Source organism: Melanostigma gelatinosum (genome assembly GCF_949748355.1).
Source record: "Melanostigma gelatinosum genome assembly, chromosome: 1".
Taxonomy (NCBI): Eukaryota; Metazoa; Chordata; class Actinopteri; order Perciformes; family Zoarcidae; genus Melanostigma; species Melanostigma gelatinosum.
This window is the reverse complement of record NC_136634.1, coordinates 6,275,614-6,294,935: the sequence shown is the minus strand read 5'-3', so window position 1 is coordinate 6,294,935 and position 19,322 is coordinate 6,275,614. Positions and strand designations below refer to the sequence as shown.

The following is a 19,322-nucleotide window of genomic DNA, read 5'->3' as shown; positions in this document are numbered from 1 at the left end:
CACATAACATTCAAACCGGTCGTAGCGCTTAACAATAAAATATAATAACAAACATAAATAATTATGAAATAAATACATTGTAGATCGACAAATAAAATCAAACATAACATGAACATGTAACCCGACCAAGCAGAAATACTGTTCATGTCACATCTTAAACCGTCTTGGGTTTTATCAAACAGCTTCCATTCCTTTGATGTCTTCACTTTACTGGCCTCCAGGGGACCGTAACCGTGTCTTATTCCACAAACATCAAAGCTGAAGATTCACATCCTTCCCGATCACTTTCATACGTATACATGGAGAGCTAAACAGGAGAAACACACCGGACCTGACCACGCCATCGATTAGCTATATGTGTCAATAATCACAGCTGTCATTTGGGGGGAGAGCAAATGAATAACTCGAATCGATGACTGAACCAAAACAGACTGCTTACCATAAGAGCCGGTCAGCTTTACCCCGTGAACATCTAAATTCTTGCATGACACTCAGTCTTAACCTCCAAGCTTTAATCCAAGATGTCTTCAGATTCAGAGTAAATGCATGCTTCGTCCAGAAAAACTAAATAATGTGTCGCCCTGTATCATAGCTGTTTGCTTGCAATTTAATTGAATCAGTAAACACACAACACATTTTTTGGTGACCTGGTGATTGTGTATCATACATTTTCGCCACATATTAGCTGGTGCTGGCAGTGTCAAATATCCAAACGATGAAGAAGACTTGTGCTTTCACACTACTCCCTCCTCTCCACCGGGACGGCTCGGTGCATCCTGGGAGTCTGAACATGTGCGCTGGCGCTTTACATGCTGGAATATGTTGTCAAGAGACAAGAGTTGAGAGTCAAGGGGGGCAGCAGGTATCATCTCCAGTTTGATTTCTGGAGAGGTCAGGTCAGGGAACATGATCCCCAGCTGCTCTTCAAACAGCTCTTTAAGGGTCCCGCCTGCCGTGGTGACCTCCGTGTCAACCTGTAAGCAGAGATGAGGGAAACAATATTTTATTACCAAGTGTCAAGAGCTGCATACTGAAAAAAAAATTAGCTTTTTGCAAATGTTTGTTTGTACAGTACCTCACTGAGCGCTGCGCAGTTCCCAAAGACGAGCCTGACGTCTGATACAAACTCTGCAGGGCTTTGGTAGCACACACTCTGCTTCGCTTCCAGTCGTCTTTTCACAGCAGAAAGATTCATTGGTCCCTTTATAGCCAGCCTGTGATTAGCACATACCTACAGTATTTAGAAAGGGAGAGACAATAAAACGATCAAATTCTACGGGAAGGTGAAGTAAAACCGTGATATATTTTGTTACGTGAGGGTTTTTAATAAGCAGATATATTTCAAGCCAAAATGCACGCTGTAGGTAAGTACTGCACACAAATATAGTGTTGTACTGTACGCACTTATTGTCCATAATTGTTAATGTTCATCCATGCCCATCCACTGTGCAAATACAACCACCACAAGCTCCCGACAGCAAGACAAATCCCTCTATATTTATAACACCTGATTAAAGTTGCATAATGTCTCTGTATTTACTGATAAATACTGCATATTACGCATCATTAAAATAACAGTTACAGAAACTCCATGTGACATTAATCGTGTGACCCTTTCGCCCTGCAGTCAGCCAAGCTTCCAGACTCACCGAGGGGGATACAGGCCGCGGGAAGGCTGAACTCAGCTCGCTGCAAAACAAGTGCAGCAACAGCTTCTCACACTTCTGCAGCGGTAGAAAAAGACAAAGGACTGAATACAAGTCAACCGACAACCAAATGCCCCAATCGCTGGCCTGTCGCATCTGCTTACTTAATCATTTGAACCTGAGACAAGTGGCAACTCATTCAATGTCATTGTTGTAGTACATAATACAGATGCAGGACAATGGTGAACACAATATGGTGGCTTTGCAAATATTTATTGAGGTTGATTTATTAAAGCTGTGGTTAGCTTTATTTCAGTGGCTTCCAATGGTTTCCAACAGTAAAACCACGTATTTGCTGTCTATCCAAATGCTACGTGTCGCCTAAAATACTGATGGTGCTGGTCACGACAACTGGAGGTCGTGTGCCTGGTGTTCAAATTCAGGAAAGATGTGAGTTACTCAGTCAGGCTAGCCAATGAGTGAGCTCGGATTCTGAGTCAGTCTGTCCAATGAAGGAGCAGCAGGAGGGCGCTGTAAGATGCGCACACTATCATATGCACCTAAGTGAGGATAGAGACACAATCTGAGCATTTAGCCATATTTTTGGAAACTGTTTGCTGCAGATATCCAAAAGATTCTCCTTGTAATTACTATAATTCTATGATCTTTATTGTAACCGAAATTACTGTCATCATTGTAAACAAAAAAAAAGAAAAGAGGACTGACTCGTTTATCCACAGGGGGAAATCCTCCTTCAGAATCTGGCTCCTTCTTCACTGTTTTGGCTTCAGCTGTACTTTCGCAGTCATACTCCATCTCAGGCACTAACAGGTCGCGGCAGAGAGAGCAAAACCATCCGCCACTGAAAAGACAGTGCAGAGACTCAATACAAAAGCCAGTAAACAGGAACACACAAGTGCATAAAGCATGCTCACACCAAGATGTGACAACAACTTGTCTTGCCTCATTCTTAACAGCTGAAGGGGTTTTTATTCCACAGGGGACCAGAATAATAAGTATAATGAAAAATCTAAAAGAAACATGAGTTATGGGGTTTTCGTCTGAGAGCATGAATTAATTAATTCGCCCTGTCAGCGCTTGCCTGGGAGATTTGAGGAGAGTTGGAACATGGCACGAAAGGTGAAAAGCCTTGGGACACTTCTCGCAGCACAGCAGCTCCCCCGCAGTCTGACACGCAGCACACAGGCCTTCATTAGGGTCTTCCGGCGGACCGCGGTGCTGGTCTTCCTGCGGCCCCCCCCACAGTGAGCGGATGGGATCCGGCGCTTTAGTCCCACTCTGGTCCCGTGGGCTGCTCGGAGGCTGTGATTGGCTGTGGGGTTTGTCGTCCCTGCTTTGAAGAGGAGTCCGGACTTTGTTCCCCTCACCCTGGACACTGATTTGGGGTCGGTCACCCGTGCTGTCGGGGAGGCTGGCTCTTTGGTTGGCTTGTACCTGGAATCCACAAACAGGGAGGAAAAAACAGCTCTGATAATAGTGTAACTAATATGTAATAAATGGACTTTGATCCGCCATAGTTCTGGTCGCAAATATGGCAGTTTTTCAGTCCGAAAGGGGATCGTTCCTGACATTTCGTGTTTCATTAGTTTTGGTTTTACCTCGAAATAGAGGTTTAGAAAAAATCTCACGAAGCTGTTATCAATCAGTGTGGTGAGTACAGTGTTAAGGTAACCAATTTATAGTTACGCAGAAATGATGGCCTAGTTGTAATAAACCACGATTTTCCTTTAAATTCATACTCTGTGTTAGCCCAGTCTTGCTACAGTAGCCCGCTTTGGATAAATGTCTAATATAGAGTCTATATGGAACAGTCATTGGACTGTAATAATGATCTATTGTCTCCTTACGTAGCTACTGTCGTCATCTGGCTCATCTTTGATGACAATGATGGGCCCTGGTGACGATCTCCGTCTTTTCTTGACGGCCGAGCCCACTGCTCCACTGGCCGGCTGTGTTTCTGGAGGTTTCCAGGTAACAGTCCTTGGGAGCAGAGCATGAACCAATTAGAGTGAAATCGAAATTCACCAGATGGTGGCCCAAAAGGAATTAGGGCGCATGCAGCTGTCTCCGTACCCCGGTTTCTCCTCCTGGGATACAGCAGCGTACCCGAGGGAATTCTGCTGTCCTTGCACTTGAGAGAAATAAAAATCTGTTTTCCTTTATCGAGAATACAGCAATGCATACGGTTGGACACTGGCGGTGCAGACATACCATTTCTGTGTAGCAGAGCAGGTGGCAGGCTGTGGGGATAGTTTGGTTTCAGCACATACACCGGACCGCCTGGATCATTCCTCCCGTTCAGATATGTGGGCTCAATCTAAACACAGCATTGCATGTTGTTGACTACAATGTATATCAACATAGTTTACATTAGTGGATGGAGTCACTTGCCGTCTGTCGTGATTGAGGCGAACTGACGCCATTGATGGGCAGTGGTGCTACATGGGTGTACAGAGGTGGAGAGGAAAACACGTCCACAGCTTTGGGTTGGTAGCTGGAGCTGCTGCCCATCCCCCTCAGAGGCTACGAGACGGAGAAAGAAGGAAGATGGATAGAAATGCTGCAATCATTCTCATCCTGCATTCCTGTCAGCGTCTGTAAACATGTGATGATGGAGGGGAGCATGAAACAGTGCGCTTTCATTACCCTGTCGTTGGTCGACGCCCCATGGCAACAAAGAAACACAGAAGACGAAACCCATAAACAAAGCATCCAGAAGCTCCAGGCTGATCTGCCTGAGATATTTGGGTTTTTTTGGTCGATTTGAACTACAAACCTGCAGGTTCAGTTAATGTTTCTCTACAAGATATATGCATGACATTTGGTTTGGTTCAGATACACATAAAGGGCCAAACCAACATTTGTAATGCTTTAACGCATAACGCTACAATAACACACCACTTCAAATCAATGTAAAGGCCCTGAACACCTATTGTTTTCAATGACTATGAGTGATGGGGTCCTGAATTAACCCCATTATTTTTGCTGAAGTCAGAACAGCTTTTGTAACTTGACATGTTGATACAATCTGATCAATCCGCACACACACTGAGTTATTGTGTGTTAAGCTTTGTTTCATGACTCATGTATTTTGAGATTTGACACAAACAGTTGAAGCTTTAATACGAACCACTTCACTGTTTTTGCAAACCTTCCAGCAAGCCATCAGTTTTAATTTCTTTCGCAACAATCGACTTGCCTCATCATGCCTCATCACGCGAGGAGGTAATTCTCTCGAATGGATCCGCACTCAGTTTCAATATCACAAAAATAAAAGCAGACATACTGTACACTGAAATGTATGGACTTTTCAATTGTCCTTCAATCTCTTTACGTTGATTCTACTTTAGTGACGTATAGAGAAAAAACAATCTTCAGACCTACTGCAGCCTGACCATAACCCGCTTTAAAAAATAAGTCATGAAATGGAGCTGATTTCTAGTAAAACATGCAAAAACACACATTTCTTTCCTACAGAGATCATTTCATTATGCAGCTGTAACAGCTTGTGCACGTCAGTACGACACAACTTAAGTGTGCACTTCACACACCAAGTATTGTCCTGTGAATGAGCCTATAGCTCAGCGCTGGAACCAAAACACCCTGCGGACTAGACTAAACAACTCGGATGACGAGATATTATCAACCCTCTCTTATGGAATCTTGGGTCCGCTCTCTGTCACATGCATGGCCGCTGTTGCACTGTGGATTGAGCTGTTTTATTTTACGATTTTGAGTCACAAACTCGTCCAAGATTAAAATCCATCTTGACAAGGAAAGACACAAATTGCCCGGGATGTGAAGGCTGTCAGCTCTATTTAGGACAATGTCGTCCACTGTCGTTGCTCGTTAAGAGGGCTTGTCTGTCAAACGGACACACTCACACGCAGCAACGCGCGCTAACCTGTGGCGTAAACCCAGGGCACGGTAGGCCGTTAGTTGGGCCGACGTGGTTAGGAGGAGGCGCCATGAACCTGCGACCTGGCTGGGGAAGCACGCTCTGGGAGGGAGAGCCTCCTCCTTGCAGGGCCCCCGGGACGGTTCGCTGCAGTCGGACACTCTGGTACCACGTCCAGGGCGGAGGAGGTGGTTGGGGCTGCCAGTTGGCCTGCGGGTTCAGCTTGTCCACCTGCATCTGGAGCTGAGCCAGAGTGTTATGGGGCGCTCCCAGGGCAAAGCTGGGGGGCGAGCCTGAGGGGCCGTGGCCGGGGTGGGAGAGCTGATGTGGGATGCCCTGAAAACCACCCAGCTGATGGCCCGGTACAGTCTCTACCACTAAAGAGCCTGAGGGGAGCATACACACAGAGACAGGATGAGCATATCAAGTAGGGACGAAAGAATACACAATACAGACTTCTGCAGAGAACTGTGGGATGGAGAAAGTTTGGGCAGCAATGTGGTCGAAAGTTTGCAGAACTTGTTGGAGGTTATTAAGGTGTAAAAACATGTCAAGGAGGTTTGTAACTAATAACTTGTATCTGTGGAAAGTGTTTTAGATTCATTTTCACAGTGAAACTCAGAGCCCAATGTGATGTTTTTCAATGGCTTGTTTTGACATTCCAAAACCCAACAATATTAACTTTAGGATGACATAAAACAAATAAAAACTATTCCTCACGATGAAGGGGCTGGACCCAGAGAGTGGTGTGGTTTACGCTTGATAAAACCAAAATCTGACTTAAACAATGAATTGCCAGTCAAAATGTTTGCTGTTATTTTTCTGTCGGCTGACTCTTGGAACAAAATATCTCAGTAAGCTCTGAACCCTGTGAATCTTTATGCACTCTCTCCCTGGTTCAGCATCCGTCATCCAAACCACTAAAGGGAACCAACAAATCTCTGGTAAGTGCTGTGATTTGCATGAAGAGATGACAAGCCCCCCATACAATGTATGCAAGTAACAACAAAGAAGGGATTTTTGGCAAGCAGTGAAATATAAAAGGGGGCTGGTTTGCGGTGGTAAAACCGTTCGCTGTTCCATTTTGATATTGTCCAGAGAGGATAACAATTGAAACGTTGAGTTTTTGAAGTGAAACAGGAGACTGTGGCTCTAGCTTTATGCAGTTTCTGCAACGTTTGCCACATTAACATTGTCTGCCATGTTGTCATGCTTGCCTAATAAGTCCATCAAATTGCCTTGGTTGGAACATTTGTGAATCTGTGGATTGCAGTCTGGCCTTTATCTTGTGGCAACATTCTGACAATGAGCCAGTAATAAATTACAGAAACATTTTGGTAAGGCTTAAAGACAAATCAGAAAAAAAAGAGAAATAAAAACCGCGTGGAGACTGAAATAATCTCAGGGTTCCTGATTAGTTTCTATGACAGAGACATTCGTTAATGTCTTACCCAGATCCACATTGGAGGCCCAGTAAGAGGATCGACTCTGGAAGCGCACACTGCTCTGTGGTATAAACGAGGTACTACATTTTGCCCGCAGGAGGTTTCCAATCTGAAACAGGATCTGCAACAGAAGGGATGTGATTAATCATTTCCAGAGGCAAACGAAAGGCATATGTTCCCACTTCATCGCGGCACAAGATAGACCAAGCCTCCAAACCGGCCTTCAGAGCTCAGCGGAGTCTTTATGGTGGGACGAGCCTCACCAAACGTTTACAGTACAAGAGGGCCGTGCCTCCATTCCTGGCGGTGGCCCATTTGGTGAAGTTGATGACGTGGTCCAGGTGTCTGGATAGATAGCCGATGTCCTCCTGTTGTTTCCGCAGGACACTCTCGTGATCCTTTGTTACGGCCTGAAAAACATGAATTAGTGAGCATCTGCGCTGTTCAAACAGCTTGAGGGAGGGCGGGGGGGGGGGGGGCAGTCAACTGAGCTTGCACGCAGGTGATGTTCTTCTGGAAACCCCACAGCAATCCACAGATCAGCAGCAGGCCGCTGACAAACAACACCGTTGTGTTATATTTGTCATGAATTCTTTGTCGTACCTCAAGTTGATGAACTAGCATCTTGCCCTTCTTTTTGATCTCCAGAATCAAACTGCAGATGGATTTCTGTATTTCATTATGAACCGACGTGCGGCTCTGATCAACCAGAAGAAGTCTGAAAAGCAGACATTGAAACTATCAGTAAGTATTCAAATTTGACATCACATGTCCAAAATCAACCGGCACAAAATTCAAAACACATTTCTGAGCCTTCTCTTTATTACTTCTCATGCATGCTTTTAGGCTCACTTTGGTATTTTGTCCACCTGGAAGCTATTTTCCCATTTTGTTCTGTCTAACTGACGAATAGGGACAACCGTTTCTGAAATTGTTCCAGTATTGAGCGAGCGCGCTGCACACAATAACAAACAGACTGGATCAGGCGAAAGCTCAAGAAAAAAGGTTTTATTTCTCCGCAGGGTCTTTCCCGTAATGTTTTCTTTCACACACTTATAATAACCATCTGAACCTGGCAGTGGCAAAAAAAACATGCACCTCCAGTTGCGTTGACGCTGTGCATCTGCCCTCGCAGCTCGGTTAGCGGCTGCGGGTCACTGCGCTTTCCCTCCAAACTGCACCACTTCTAGAAAATGTATGCCCCCATGAGACACATAAACATGGGAAATAGAGTCCAGGCTGAAGAATAACAACCATCATGAGAGCTAAACGTCACGTGGAAAATGGCTTCTTTCTAAACAGTTCAAAAAAACATTGAGAAGCTTTTACATGATACTTTGCATGCTGGGCATGTGTACTCTTGTGGTATGTGGAAGTACAAACCCTTTGTTTATGGAGTTTGACACCTCTTCAATCAGTTTCTTTTTCTCCTGCAGCTGATGGGTCATGCTCTCCATGTGCTGCTTGTGGCCTTTATAAGCATCTTCAAGGAACTGGTACCTGCTCCAAAGAGAACACTGAGTCAGCGGATGCAATATATATATATGACATTGATGATGGGATGTGCAGCAGCACTCCTACAACGAATGGGTTCAGGGACACTCCTGCAGAGTGCACAATACAAATGTTTTTTTTAAATATGTGTCAAACCAAACTGAAATGCATCCACAGGTGTATGAACCGTCATATGATATAAATATACGAAGTAATATTGCAGCTTGTGACTGTACTTGTGGTCCTTGTGCTTTACTAGTTGGCAGTCGCGGCAGGTTAGCAGGTCACAGGTCTCACAGAACAGCTTCAGCGGCTCTTGTTTGTGGATGTCACACAACATCGGCCTCTGAGCCGACACACCGTGGACCTCTGGGAAACAACAGAAGGTTCATCACTCTGGGTAACTGGACAGTTGTTTCCGGTCTAACATTTGAAGACATTGACAATAAGACTTTTGGCTTTTACTTCTTTTCAAAGTACAACTCTAAATGGTTTAATTGAATCAGGATTCTGCTGAAATTCATGAGCAACATGTTCCATTATTTAGCTGAGTGAATAGGTTGAATTTGCTCACAGTACCACAAAATGGCATTAAAACTGGGCGATTTCTATGTAAATGTACATTCATCAATTGGACCATTAATAATACGTTCTTTAAAACAATACCAGTAAAAAGTGTAATTATGTGGAATATTGCAGTAAAACCAAGTGCCAAAACTTCAAAAGTGCCAAGTGTGTATTTTAAACGTACTGTCCTATCGGAAAGGACATTTGATTGTGATGCAGTTAGCCCTGAAATATATCACAAGATATATTACATATATTACACTAAACCCAGAGCAACACAATAGATCTTCCCTTTGTCATGGAAACACCACAAAGTCTTCCACAGGATAAAAAAAAGATAGAGACGAGGACACTTAGAATACCGCGCGGGACTTCTGCCTTCTGTCTGATGCTGTGGTCTTTGGTAAATTTGACTCTCTGGTGGGCCTCCACACAGGTGGCACAGAGGTACTCAACGCAGTCCACGCAAAACCCGGCCGCTTCGGTGTTGTCATCACAGGTCATGCAGAGCTACAGGCAGATGAGACAAACAAGCTCGTTTGATCAAGCAAATTAGATGAGATGTAATCTGCAAACATGATGTCAGAGTGGACAAAAGACATAACCTAGAACCATTGTGTTGCACCTATATTGTCCCCGTTCCAACCCTCAGGGCACAGGACAACGCTTATCATGATCATCAGCATGCAAGGCTGCCCCCGCATGGTAATGCTTTTTGTCACCGACCTGGACTGTCCTCTCCACTGTGCTGCTGGGAGCCTCAGCTGAGTCCTTCACAAAGACGTTCTCCATCACATCTATCTCCATGCACTCCTGCCTGCACACCGGACAGCGCATCACATTCACTGGAACCACACAGAATCCACACACGTTGGAGTAAATCAGCAAAATTGGAAATCCACTTTGTGCTTTTTGATCAAATAACTCACACATGACAGACAATGCATGCACTTAAACACACCAGCCTTTAAGTGCTGGTGGTTTTCTTTTATTTATATTGTCTTGCATGGAAGGGGAGGACCCTTTAATCGATCCATGGCCATTGTTTGTAAACAGAGTGACTCACGTGGTTTGGTCGCGCTGTCAACCTGGGAGCTCGGCGGCTCTGCCATGGCCAAATTCCTCGAGGGCGCAGGCAGACATTTCTTGCAAAAAGAATGCAGACACGGCAGAAGTTTGGGCTCTCGACTGTGAAAGTTCAGGCGGCAAACGGGGCAAGTGTCCATGTGATGTTGGCCGGTGGCGCCGGACTTTTCCTCTCGCACCTGCTTGCTCTCAGCTTCGTTCTCAACGACGACGGAAGCAGCAGCAGTAGCAGCAGCAACATCCCCCGTCTCCTGTTTATCCACGCGTCCATCCATTTGCTGCACTTTTAGCCTTCGAGGCAAAATATATCTCTATGTGTAGTCTACGAGATGCGCACGCACGTGAGCAGACGGGGCTCGAGAGTCATTTCCCTCCTTCACACTATGCGCGTGCTAAAAGAGCATCTTCTCTCACCTGCATGTCCCTCCTCACTCTCCTCCGGTTCATCCCTTTCCTCCAACACAGCGCGCAGATATCAACAATTCTGCTAACGTGTCACCTTTTCAGTGAAACGACAACCTATCGACGGGAGCACAAACCTGTCGCACGAGAGATAACAATGCCTCCGCGTGAGGGTGTCGTGTCGCAGATGTTGTGAGACGAGATGTTGCTCAGATTGCACCGCACGCGCTCGTTGCGGCACGAGAGGGGTGGGGTCAAACTGCGCGCGTCCCTATAAGAGGAGGTGAGTGATGGAGGACAACGTGTTTGTTACTGTGAAAGTTAGTGCGTTACTTCCCTGTTTACGTTTCTTTGTTTTTCGAAGAATACTCATGATTGTAGTAAATTGGACCAGTACTACAATAGTATGTGCTCAGAAAATAATGCATTTTAAAACCTTTCCATTCATTTAGGGCCGTTAATTAATAGTGTCATCATTTTCTTTTTAAAATTAAGATTTTTTTATCAGGCTATATGCCTATATGAAGTTGGGTCATCTATTTTACTGCAACAAAATCAACTTACATTCCATTTGTTACATATTGACACTGTATTAAATCAACACACAACACTTGTGTCATGCCATAATGCCTTACTATCACATCCATTGTGATCATCACTCAGTTTGTTATAATAACTGATTGATCTGCTACTCATAAAACTATTAAATTAAATTATTCTGGTACTTCTTCAAATGATGTATATTTAAACTGCTATTATAACAACAATAACAGCAATAGTAACACTAAGAGCAATATAATATCCAGATACGACTTTGAGAAGGGGATCAACAGACCAGAATAAACGCCCATGACTTCCTTTGACAATGCGCTCTAGCTTCAGTGAAACGTCAGGGTTCAAGGTTCACTGATACATTACCTAGTAGGCAGGCGAGAGGCCACTTCAGTTTATCCGCTTTTTCAATGAATCTGACAGCAGACAGCCACAGTATCCCTCTCAGTGACGGGAACCACATTCCACTGCTGGGATTGGGCACCTATGGGGACCCTCAAACGGTAAGAAAAATATCGTCTGTGTTTGTAGATCTGCATGTGAGCTATAGGCGTGTTGAGCGAAGGAGGACTCTCCGTAATGGAGGAGTGCCTGCGTTCATTGCTTGCAGTGATTGGATACAAATAGTAACATACATTGATCATCTGAACAGGAATGCATATGAGCACAAACTGCAGCATGGGTCACCGGGTCAAAAATATTTTCTCTGAATTTATGATAGACACCCAAAGGCACAGCACTGGAGTGTGTCAAGCATGCCATAGATGTGGGTTACAGGCACTTTGATGGGGCACTGGTGTATTTCAACGAGCACGAAGTGGGTCGAGCCATTAGAGAGAAGATTGCTGATGGAACCGTTCGAAGAGAGGACATCTTTTATTGCGGAAAGGTGATACCTTCTGTCGTATGTCAGGTGTTTTGGACATTTCAATTTTCATTTGAATGTTTTCTAATTAGTACTGTGTGATCTTCCTCAGCTCTGGAATACCTTTCATCCCCCAGAGTTGGTGCGGCCGGCCTTGGAGAGGACACTGAAATCCTTAAAACTGGACTACGTGGATCTCTACATCGTCGAGCTTCCCATGGCCTTCAAGGTTTCTAAATAGCACACCAATAGATTGCAGTTCACTTATCAAGTCATTTAGTGTCTGAACATTGCCCTTAGGTATGTCACACTGGTGGTGTCTGGTTTTGGATAAGGTTTTATTTACCCAAACAGGGTGGTTTGAAGTTAGAATATGTTTTAAGAAATGTGTGCTAATTGAAAACTATTTGTTATATCAGAAAGAACAGAGTTAGTGAGTATGGCAAAACAAACCTAAACAACATTGCCGTTTCCCAATCTAATGTTTCCTTTTAGTTAAATTATTAAATATACACTAGATAAGATACCAAGACAATTGTATTAACATGTATATTAATGCATAACACATGTGCAATGTGGCTTTAGTTTTAGGTTTCAGAAAAGATTAGACAGCCAAGGGTATGTTTGATTAAGATTGGGTAACTGGAACCATTTGGCCGTGTTTACAGTTGGCATAAATGTCTTAGTCACACTCAGATATTTGTATTATGTAGGTTGAATTATCCAAAATAGTCGAATTAAAGCCAACTGCACCTTCAAGTTTTAGCATCACCATGAACCGCTCATGCCAAAACCATTGAAGTGTTACATGCAAATGAATGAATTGTGCGCACATTTCAGCCTGGAAATGAGTTCTATCCAAAAGACCAGGATGGAAACTGGATCTACCACCACACAGACCTCTGTGCAACATGGGAGGTGAGGGGTTCCGAGTTCATCAAAATAGATTTAGTCATTTTTTGTTTCACTTTTGCTTTCTTACATCAGTATAACTTAATGCCAAAAACAGTTACAGACTAAGTGAACATGTATTTATGTTAGAGGGGACGGACAAAATATTAAAAACACTATGAATTTTACATCAACACATAGTGAGACTGAAAAAATGACAGTAGAGTTGAAACTGTGTCACTGTTTAGCGATAGTCTTAACAACATATATATATATTATAGCCTTCATAGCAGTAAATCAACCACACATCTTGTATTGAATTGTATCAGCTTTACCTAGAAGTGTCTAATGAGCGAGTGTGATGTTATTTACTTCAGGTCTGCAACATAGAATAGCATCTTTTACAACTTAAAGGATATGCTATTTTCTCTGTGCATTTTAGAGAATGTCTCATGCGCGAACAGAAAAATAATAAATCAGGAGAAACTGCATATTATATTCCTTTTATACTTGAAAGCCGATCCCAGAACATTCTCTGCTGCAGCATCAGAAACTACCAAGTGTCATAAACAGCCAAGCTCTATTGAGAGATCTGTTTTTTCCTCTTCACCTTGTATTTCTTTCTCCAGTCTCTCAGAGTCTGTAAAGACAATCACTGTCAGTCTTTGAGAGGATGTAAATCTTTTCCTCTCAACAGGCTTTGGAGGCTTGCAAAGACGCAGGGCTGGTTAAATCTCTGGGAGTCTCCAACTTCAATCGCAGACAGCTGGAGCTGCTGCTGAGCAAACCCGGCCTCAAACACAAACCTGTGTCCAACCAGGTGACGCCAACATGTCTCTTTGAGCTTTCATGGATGAATGCCACATAGGAACAAGTTTCCGAAGATGGTGCTGTGGTTGCTTATATATGTCTGATATCCAACAGACTTTGATGAAACTCTTTTTTCATCTTTTGTTTAGCTTTAATGGTATTAAAGGAGTGCATCTTTTCTCTCCATTCCAATCCAATTCGATTTAGTATAGCACAGGCTGCTGATGTAAAGTCGGACCACTTTGGGACAGTATTCATTCATTCTATTCTTGCTTACCTTCAGGTTGAGTGCCATCCATACTTCACACAACCCAAGCTTCTGGAGTACTGTCGTCACAATGACATTGTGATTGTTGGCTACTGCCCAATTGGCTCCTCCAGAGACGCATCGTGGTATGAAGGTTTTAAGAGACACGCACTTTTCACCGACCGCCGGTATTTTGGAACGTGTTGCTCCCCCTGGTACTGTGGTCATGGACGGGTGAAAAAAACCCGAGCATTTTTTAGACATCACGTGTGACATTCAAATCTAAAATCTTTGTCACGAGCAAGCAGGGAAACTGATGTGCAATAACTGAACTGAACAGCGAAGGGAATAGACTCAATTTGGAATGACACATTACTTTTGTCATGGAACGAATCTAATCTAGATCCTTATCGTTTGACAATAGACAACAAAAAAAAAAAAATTATATATATATAATATATATGCAAGATGTCAGCCTTATATTTGATAACAATGCTAAACTTATAAACTCACTAAAATGTCTCTATTCTGGCATCATTTGTATTTTCTTCTGTCTCTGGTTTAGGGTGAATGTGAAATGTCCTCCCCTGCTGGAGGACGAGCTGATTGTATCTATTGGTAAAAAGTACAACAAGAGTACTGCCCAGGTGGCTCTGCGCTTCAATGTCCAGAGAGGAGTCGCCGTGATCCCCAAGAGCTTCAGCCCCGAGAGGATCAAACACAACTTCCAGGTGGGTTAACCAAAGTGCCTTTTATCATGGCGTGTTACATACTTGCTTTGGTGCTGAAATCTTTATTTTTATACAGCATTCATGGATCAATTTCAATCATTTTAATAACAATGAATCATATATTGTTCCAGATATTTGATTTTTCACTCACCGGGGAAGAAATGAAAGCCATTGAGGCACTGAACAAAAACATTCGCTTAGTGGAGCTGCTGATGTAAGTATACGCTTTGGTAGGAAAATATATCATCAAAAGTGAGTTGAATAAAATACTGTACTTGATATTTATGTAAATGTGTTAGTTGTAGTTTGCATGATAATGATTTGTGTCGTGTTGCTTTTTCAAATAAGAGCTCATCATCATGATCATCATCATGCTCAGACATTATTTAAAAACATTCTGTTGTTTCAACACAGGTGGAGTGACCATCCAGAGTACCCATTTCATGATGAATATTAATGTTCCCACTGACTTTTTTCATCATCATTATTTCATCAGTGAAGTTTACACTGGTACATTTTCAGAGTCAACACTAGAGGGCTCTAGCTCACAGTAAGTGAAAAGCACAAAGACACGGCTGGTTTTAAGGATAGCACACAGCTCAGATGTATGATGGCACATTTGTTCAGTTGCATGTGAGTTTCATGTGAGACTCGCAGAAGTGTAATATTCAAAGAGAGTTCATAACAACTCTTTTGAAATGAATTGATGCCACTGCTGCTATAAATAAAGTTTGGCTTGAAAATACGACCCTTCTTCTTGAATGTGGCAAAATGCATCATGGAGAGAAATGCATTTGGATAGTTATCCAGATATTCACTAATGGCCAACGTGATCAACGTAAGCGTAACTTAAAAACAACCAAAGTTGACCAAAGTCCTGTACTTTGCTCGAGGTTAGGTTAAAAACAATCAGCTGCGTCAGAGATATAGGCCAGGTATGAAGAACATGTAAAATGTTATTTTAAAGGAACATAGAGGTTTGAGTTTTGGCGGATCCTAAACAAAGAACCACTTTGCTTGTGCTGTTTGGAGATGAGGTGAATTAAGCATCTTAGCTGTAACTGGAAAGGTGTATTGTAAGAGTCGGGCTCTATGTCCAGACATTTTGTAAACACTGTCTGGCATTATTATCTTTTAGCGGCCTTTATTGGTTTATCTGTCTTTGTTTTTATTTGATCGGTTATATCTGTTGCTGCCACACCTGTGTTTCTTTAGTTTATTCGTTCCTTGTTTATTTAGCCTGTTCAGTTTCAGGTGTTAGTTCACCATCTCTCCTTGTATGAACAAGTCCTGCCTCTTTAAAGGGGACACTTCATGCTCCTTGTCAGGTTCATACTTGTGTTTGGGGTTTCTACTAGAACAGGTTTACATGCAGTAATATTCAAAAACACAACATTTTTCTCATACTGAAACTCCCAGTTTTAGCACCTGTCTCTTCAAGTCCCTTCCTCCCAATGAAATTCTGATTTCTGATTTGATTGGCTTGCGAGAACAATATGATCCACCCGCGCAAAGGTAGTTCTCAACCAAAAAGCCATTAAATAGCAGAGGGAACCTTAAGTGCAAAAATGCTAACTCATTTCCGGGTTTTAGGTCTCATTACTGCAGCGCCGTGACGTTAGCACAAAAATGGAAATCGACCCAGTTCTTTATGGCACTATTTTAGCATGGAGGCTACAAGCAAAATCCAACCACCACACCATGTCAAGAATGAGGAGGGCAGATAACGTATATTCCAAACTGTTTGCAAACAATATGATGTAATTTATGGGTATTGCAGGAGTTTAAAACCCCTGCTGTCCTGCTGTCCAATCATTTCAGCCCCTGAGAAATGTGGGTTTAAGTATCTCACTAAAACACGTCTTTGTGGTAACGTACCAGAGAGATGGGTGTTATTTATTCTAATACAGATATATAATACACGTTTGTCTGAGAAATGTACAAAATATGGAATCATATCCAAATAAATACATTTGGTTGTTTTAAACCATTTCATGGCTTCTTTACAGACATGACAACACTGGACATTTATTTGAACCTTTTCATGTCAACACTGTTATTTTATTGAAAGAAGTAAAGCAAAATACAATGAGAGTTGTATTTTGTCTGCGTCTGGAGTTAATTAAATTAGCTTTTTCTGGTTGTGCATGATTGAAATTCAGGTTGCCAGCCAAATCTCTGATCACATTCACCTTTATAAACATGACATGGACGAGAAAACAGCTGAAAGTATTAATCTGGTCATCCATCCATCGGGCATGCATCCAAATGCTGTTTAGATTAGAGTGTGTGACATTTAGGGGGATTGTCAGCAATGGGATAGAATATTCATAACTATGTTTTAATCAGTGTATAATCACCTGAAACTGGGAATCGTAGTGTTTTCGTTAGCTTAGAAAAAGCCATTTATATCTACATAGATACAGGCTTCCACAGAGTCCGCCATCTTGCACCGCCATGTTTCAACAGCAGCCCAGATTGGACACTGGCTCCAGCGACAGCCTTTACGTTAAACGGGCCCTGGTGCTAAATTACCGGAGTAGTGATGAGCCCCGACGTTTACTGGTGTTTTATTAGTACTTTGTAATGTTTTGAAGTCATTTATTTTCACGCCGCAGCGCGTATTTGCTCTGCTCTCTCTGTCAGGCTGAGATCCTCAAACTACACACACACACATACACAAACACGCAGACGAGACGAAGCGCGAGGAGATAGCTCGCTGTGGTGAAGTGAACGAGGTGAAGTGAAGGATACTTGAGCTGACGGCAACTACGCTTGTTACTGTAACTGCAATAAAATATTTGCACACTTCCCCAATTCAGTCATTCACCAGCCCAGTTTGTTTGTTTTTTGTCAGTTCATCATTATTGTTATGTGGTGTTCAGTTACCGTTTTGCCTGTAACTTGTCTGCCCAGTAGCGGTAGAAGTAAGTTATGACCTGCCCCAGTGCACACTATTATTACGCGCCATGGTGCACACTCGTTACTAGTCATGAAGGGCACACACACACACACACACACACACACACACACACACACACACACACACACACACACACACACACACACACACACACACACACACACACACACACACACACACACACACACACACACACACTATTACATGTAGGGCTGGGTATCGGTTCTCATATACCTTTTAAAGTATCGGCAGAAATACCTCAGTGTCGAAACCCTGGGTCGATCCCTTTTGTGCCTAAATCTCGAAAACAAAAAACTATTTGTATGGTTTTGATCGCAGCCAATCACCGCAAGTGCGACACATTTATTGTGACAATTTGAAACGATTTCATAAATGGGACAAATTAAACTTTTGCACTTGTGAGGTTATGAATGTATGCACCATGCTAAACATTAGATGTTTGGGGATGAGGATGGTGCCATCTCATTGCAATGATATTGTCCTGTATATGATTCTTGTATGATCTTTTTGATTAGCAACCATGAGGTCATGCTATCAAATGGAATTATACTTATTGGGGTGAAGGGTTGCAACATCATATATGTGGCCAAGAGCTTTACTCTTGCTGGAAATAGATTTAAAATCTACCAAGTTACTGTAGGTGAGAAAATGGGACCACAATGAAAAGTTTGAAGACGTTGTTGACTTAACTTTTTGAATTATTTTTGAACTGATTAAACAGGTTATTCATACATTAAATGTCTAAACCGCCACAAAACTAAAGTCAGACAGACCGCTTCATTTTTATAGGAAGCTAATGTGTCTGTGTCTGGAATCATAAGTTGACTTTAGGTGGGGGTGGGGTGGGGAGTTTACAAAAAAGACCTCAACCTGAAAGATTTCAGACAGGAAAAGCAGAAGCACATCACTCCCCCCCCCCCCCCCCCCCCCCACACCTCCATTAAGACCCTCTGGATCGTGACCTTCTAACAAATGCCTCGGACCGGGCCAGTCTGGACCCCTGCGGTGGGAAAATGTTCTGAATGGGCAACTGGGTCTGTGGGGGGAATGCAGACTCTTTTCCGGGGGCTGAATTAAGGATGTGTTCGGAGAAGGGGCTTCATGAAGCAAGAGAGTTGTTTTAATTCCACTCAGTCAGAGAAGACCATTGAAATTATTTTAAAATATACAGGGTTTGAGGTTGATGCATTTCTTTATCTTTAAGAGGAGACACTCAGGTGAATAGAGTAAAACATTAACTAATAGATGTCGCAATGCCACTTCCCCAATTGATTTTCTAAAATGCTAGTCACCACAACCTCATTACACATGCACATGTGGCATTGTCTAATCAAATATAAGCTAATTTGCATACATTTCAATTTCACAAATCGGGACAGTCAGGTTCAAAAAAATATTTTTGAAAACATGGTCATTAAAGATAAAGATCAGACACTGCAGGTGAATGGGGTAAAAAGCATAACTCAAGTATCAACAAGAAGCTTCCCCAGATGATAACTTACATAAAGACAATTCTTTTTTTTTCTTTTTTTTGATGTGCAAATGAGGCATTATCTAATACTAACTTTTGGTGAATTAAAAGGAAATATGCTGAAGCAAATAAACAAAGAGTGGTAAAATAAACATCTAAATGTGTATTTGGGATTTCTTTGCAAAAAAAAAAGTTTTAAAAGCAAATATATAAACTGAGAATAATTTATTTGTTAAAAAAATAAAAGCTTTG

At 42.6% G+C, this 19,322-nt stretch overlaps 2 protein-coding genes across 2 annotated transcripts; one reads left to right on the top strand and one right to left on the bottom strand.

Moving 5' to 3' along the window:
- Positions 1 to 734: 734 nt before the first annotated feature.
- On the bottom strand, positions 735 to 10,432 carry LOC306782981 (transcription intermediary factor 1-alpha-like; the record flags this gene model as incomplete). Its single annotated transcript, XM_079276501.1, has 18 exons — positions 735 to 974; positions 1,076 to 1,231; positions 1,650 to 1,724; positions 2,373 to 2,508; positions 2,749 to 3,101; positions 3,515 to 3,647; positions 3,741 to 3,798; positions 3,879 to 3,984; positions 4,059 to 4,190; positions 5,572 to 5,951; positions 7,017 to 7,131; positions 7,274 to 7,420; positions 7,614 to 7,728; positions 8,394 to 8,510; positions 8,741 to 8,873; positions 9,434 to 9,581; positions 9,798 to 9,916; positions 10,138 to 10,432. The coding sequence occupies 18 exons, from the start codon at positions 10,430 to 10,432 to the stop codon at positions 735 to 737; spliced, it is 2,958 nt and encodes a 985-aa protein (XP_079132627.1).
- Positions 10,433 to 11,521: 1,089 nt separating this feature from the next.
- On the top strand, positions 11,522 to 15,112 carry LOC306780584 (aldo-keto reductase family 1 member D1-like; the record flags this gene model as incomplete). The annotated part of the gene is made up of 9 exons (XM_079273013.1): positions 11,522 to 11,614; positions 11,833 to 12,000; positions 12,089 to 12,205; positions 12,817 to 12,894; positions 13,565 to 13,687; positions 13,961 to 14,070; positions 14,490 to 14,655; positions 14,787 to 14,869; positions 15,070 to 15,112. 9 exons carry the CDS (start codon positions 11,522 to 11,524, stop codon positions 15,110 to 15,112), a joined length of 981 nt encoding a protein of 326 aa, XP_079129139.1.
- Positions 15,113 to 19,322: the final 4,210 nt, after the last annotated feature.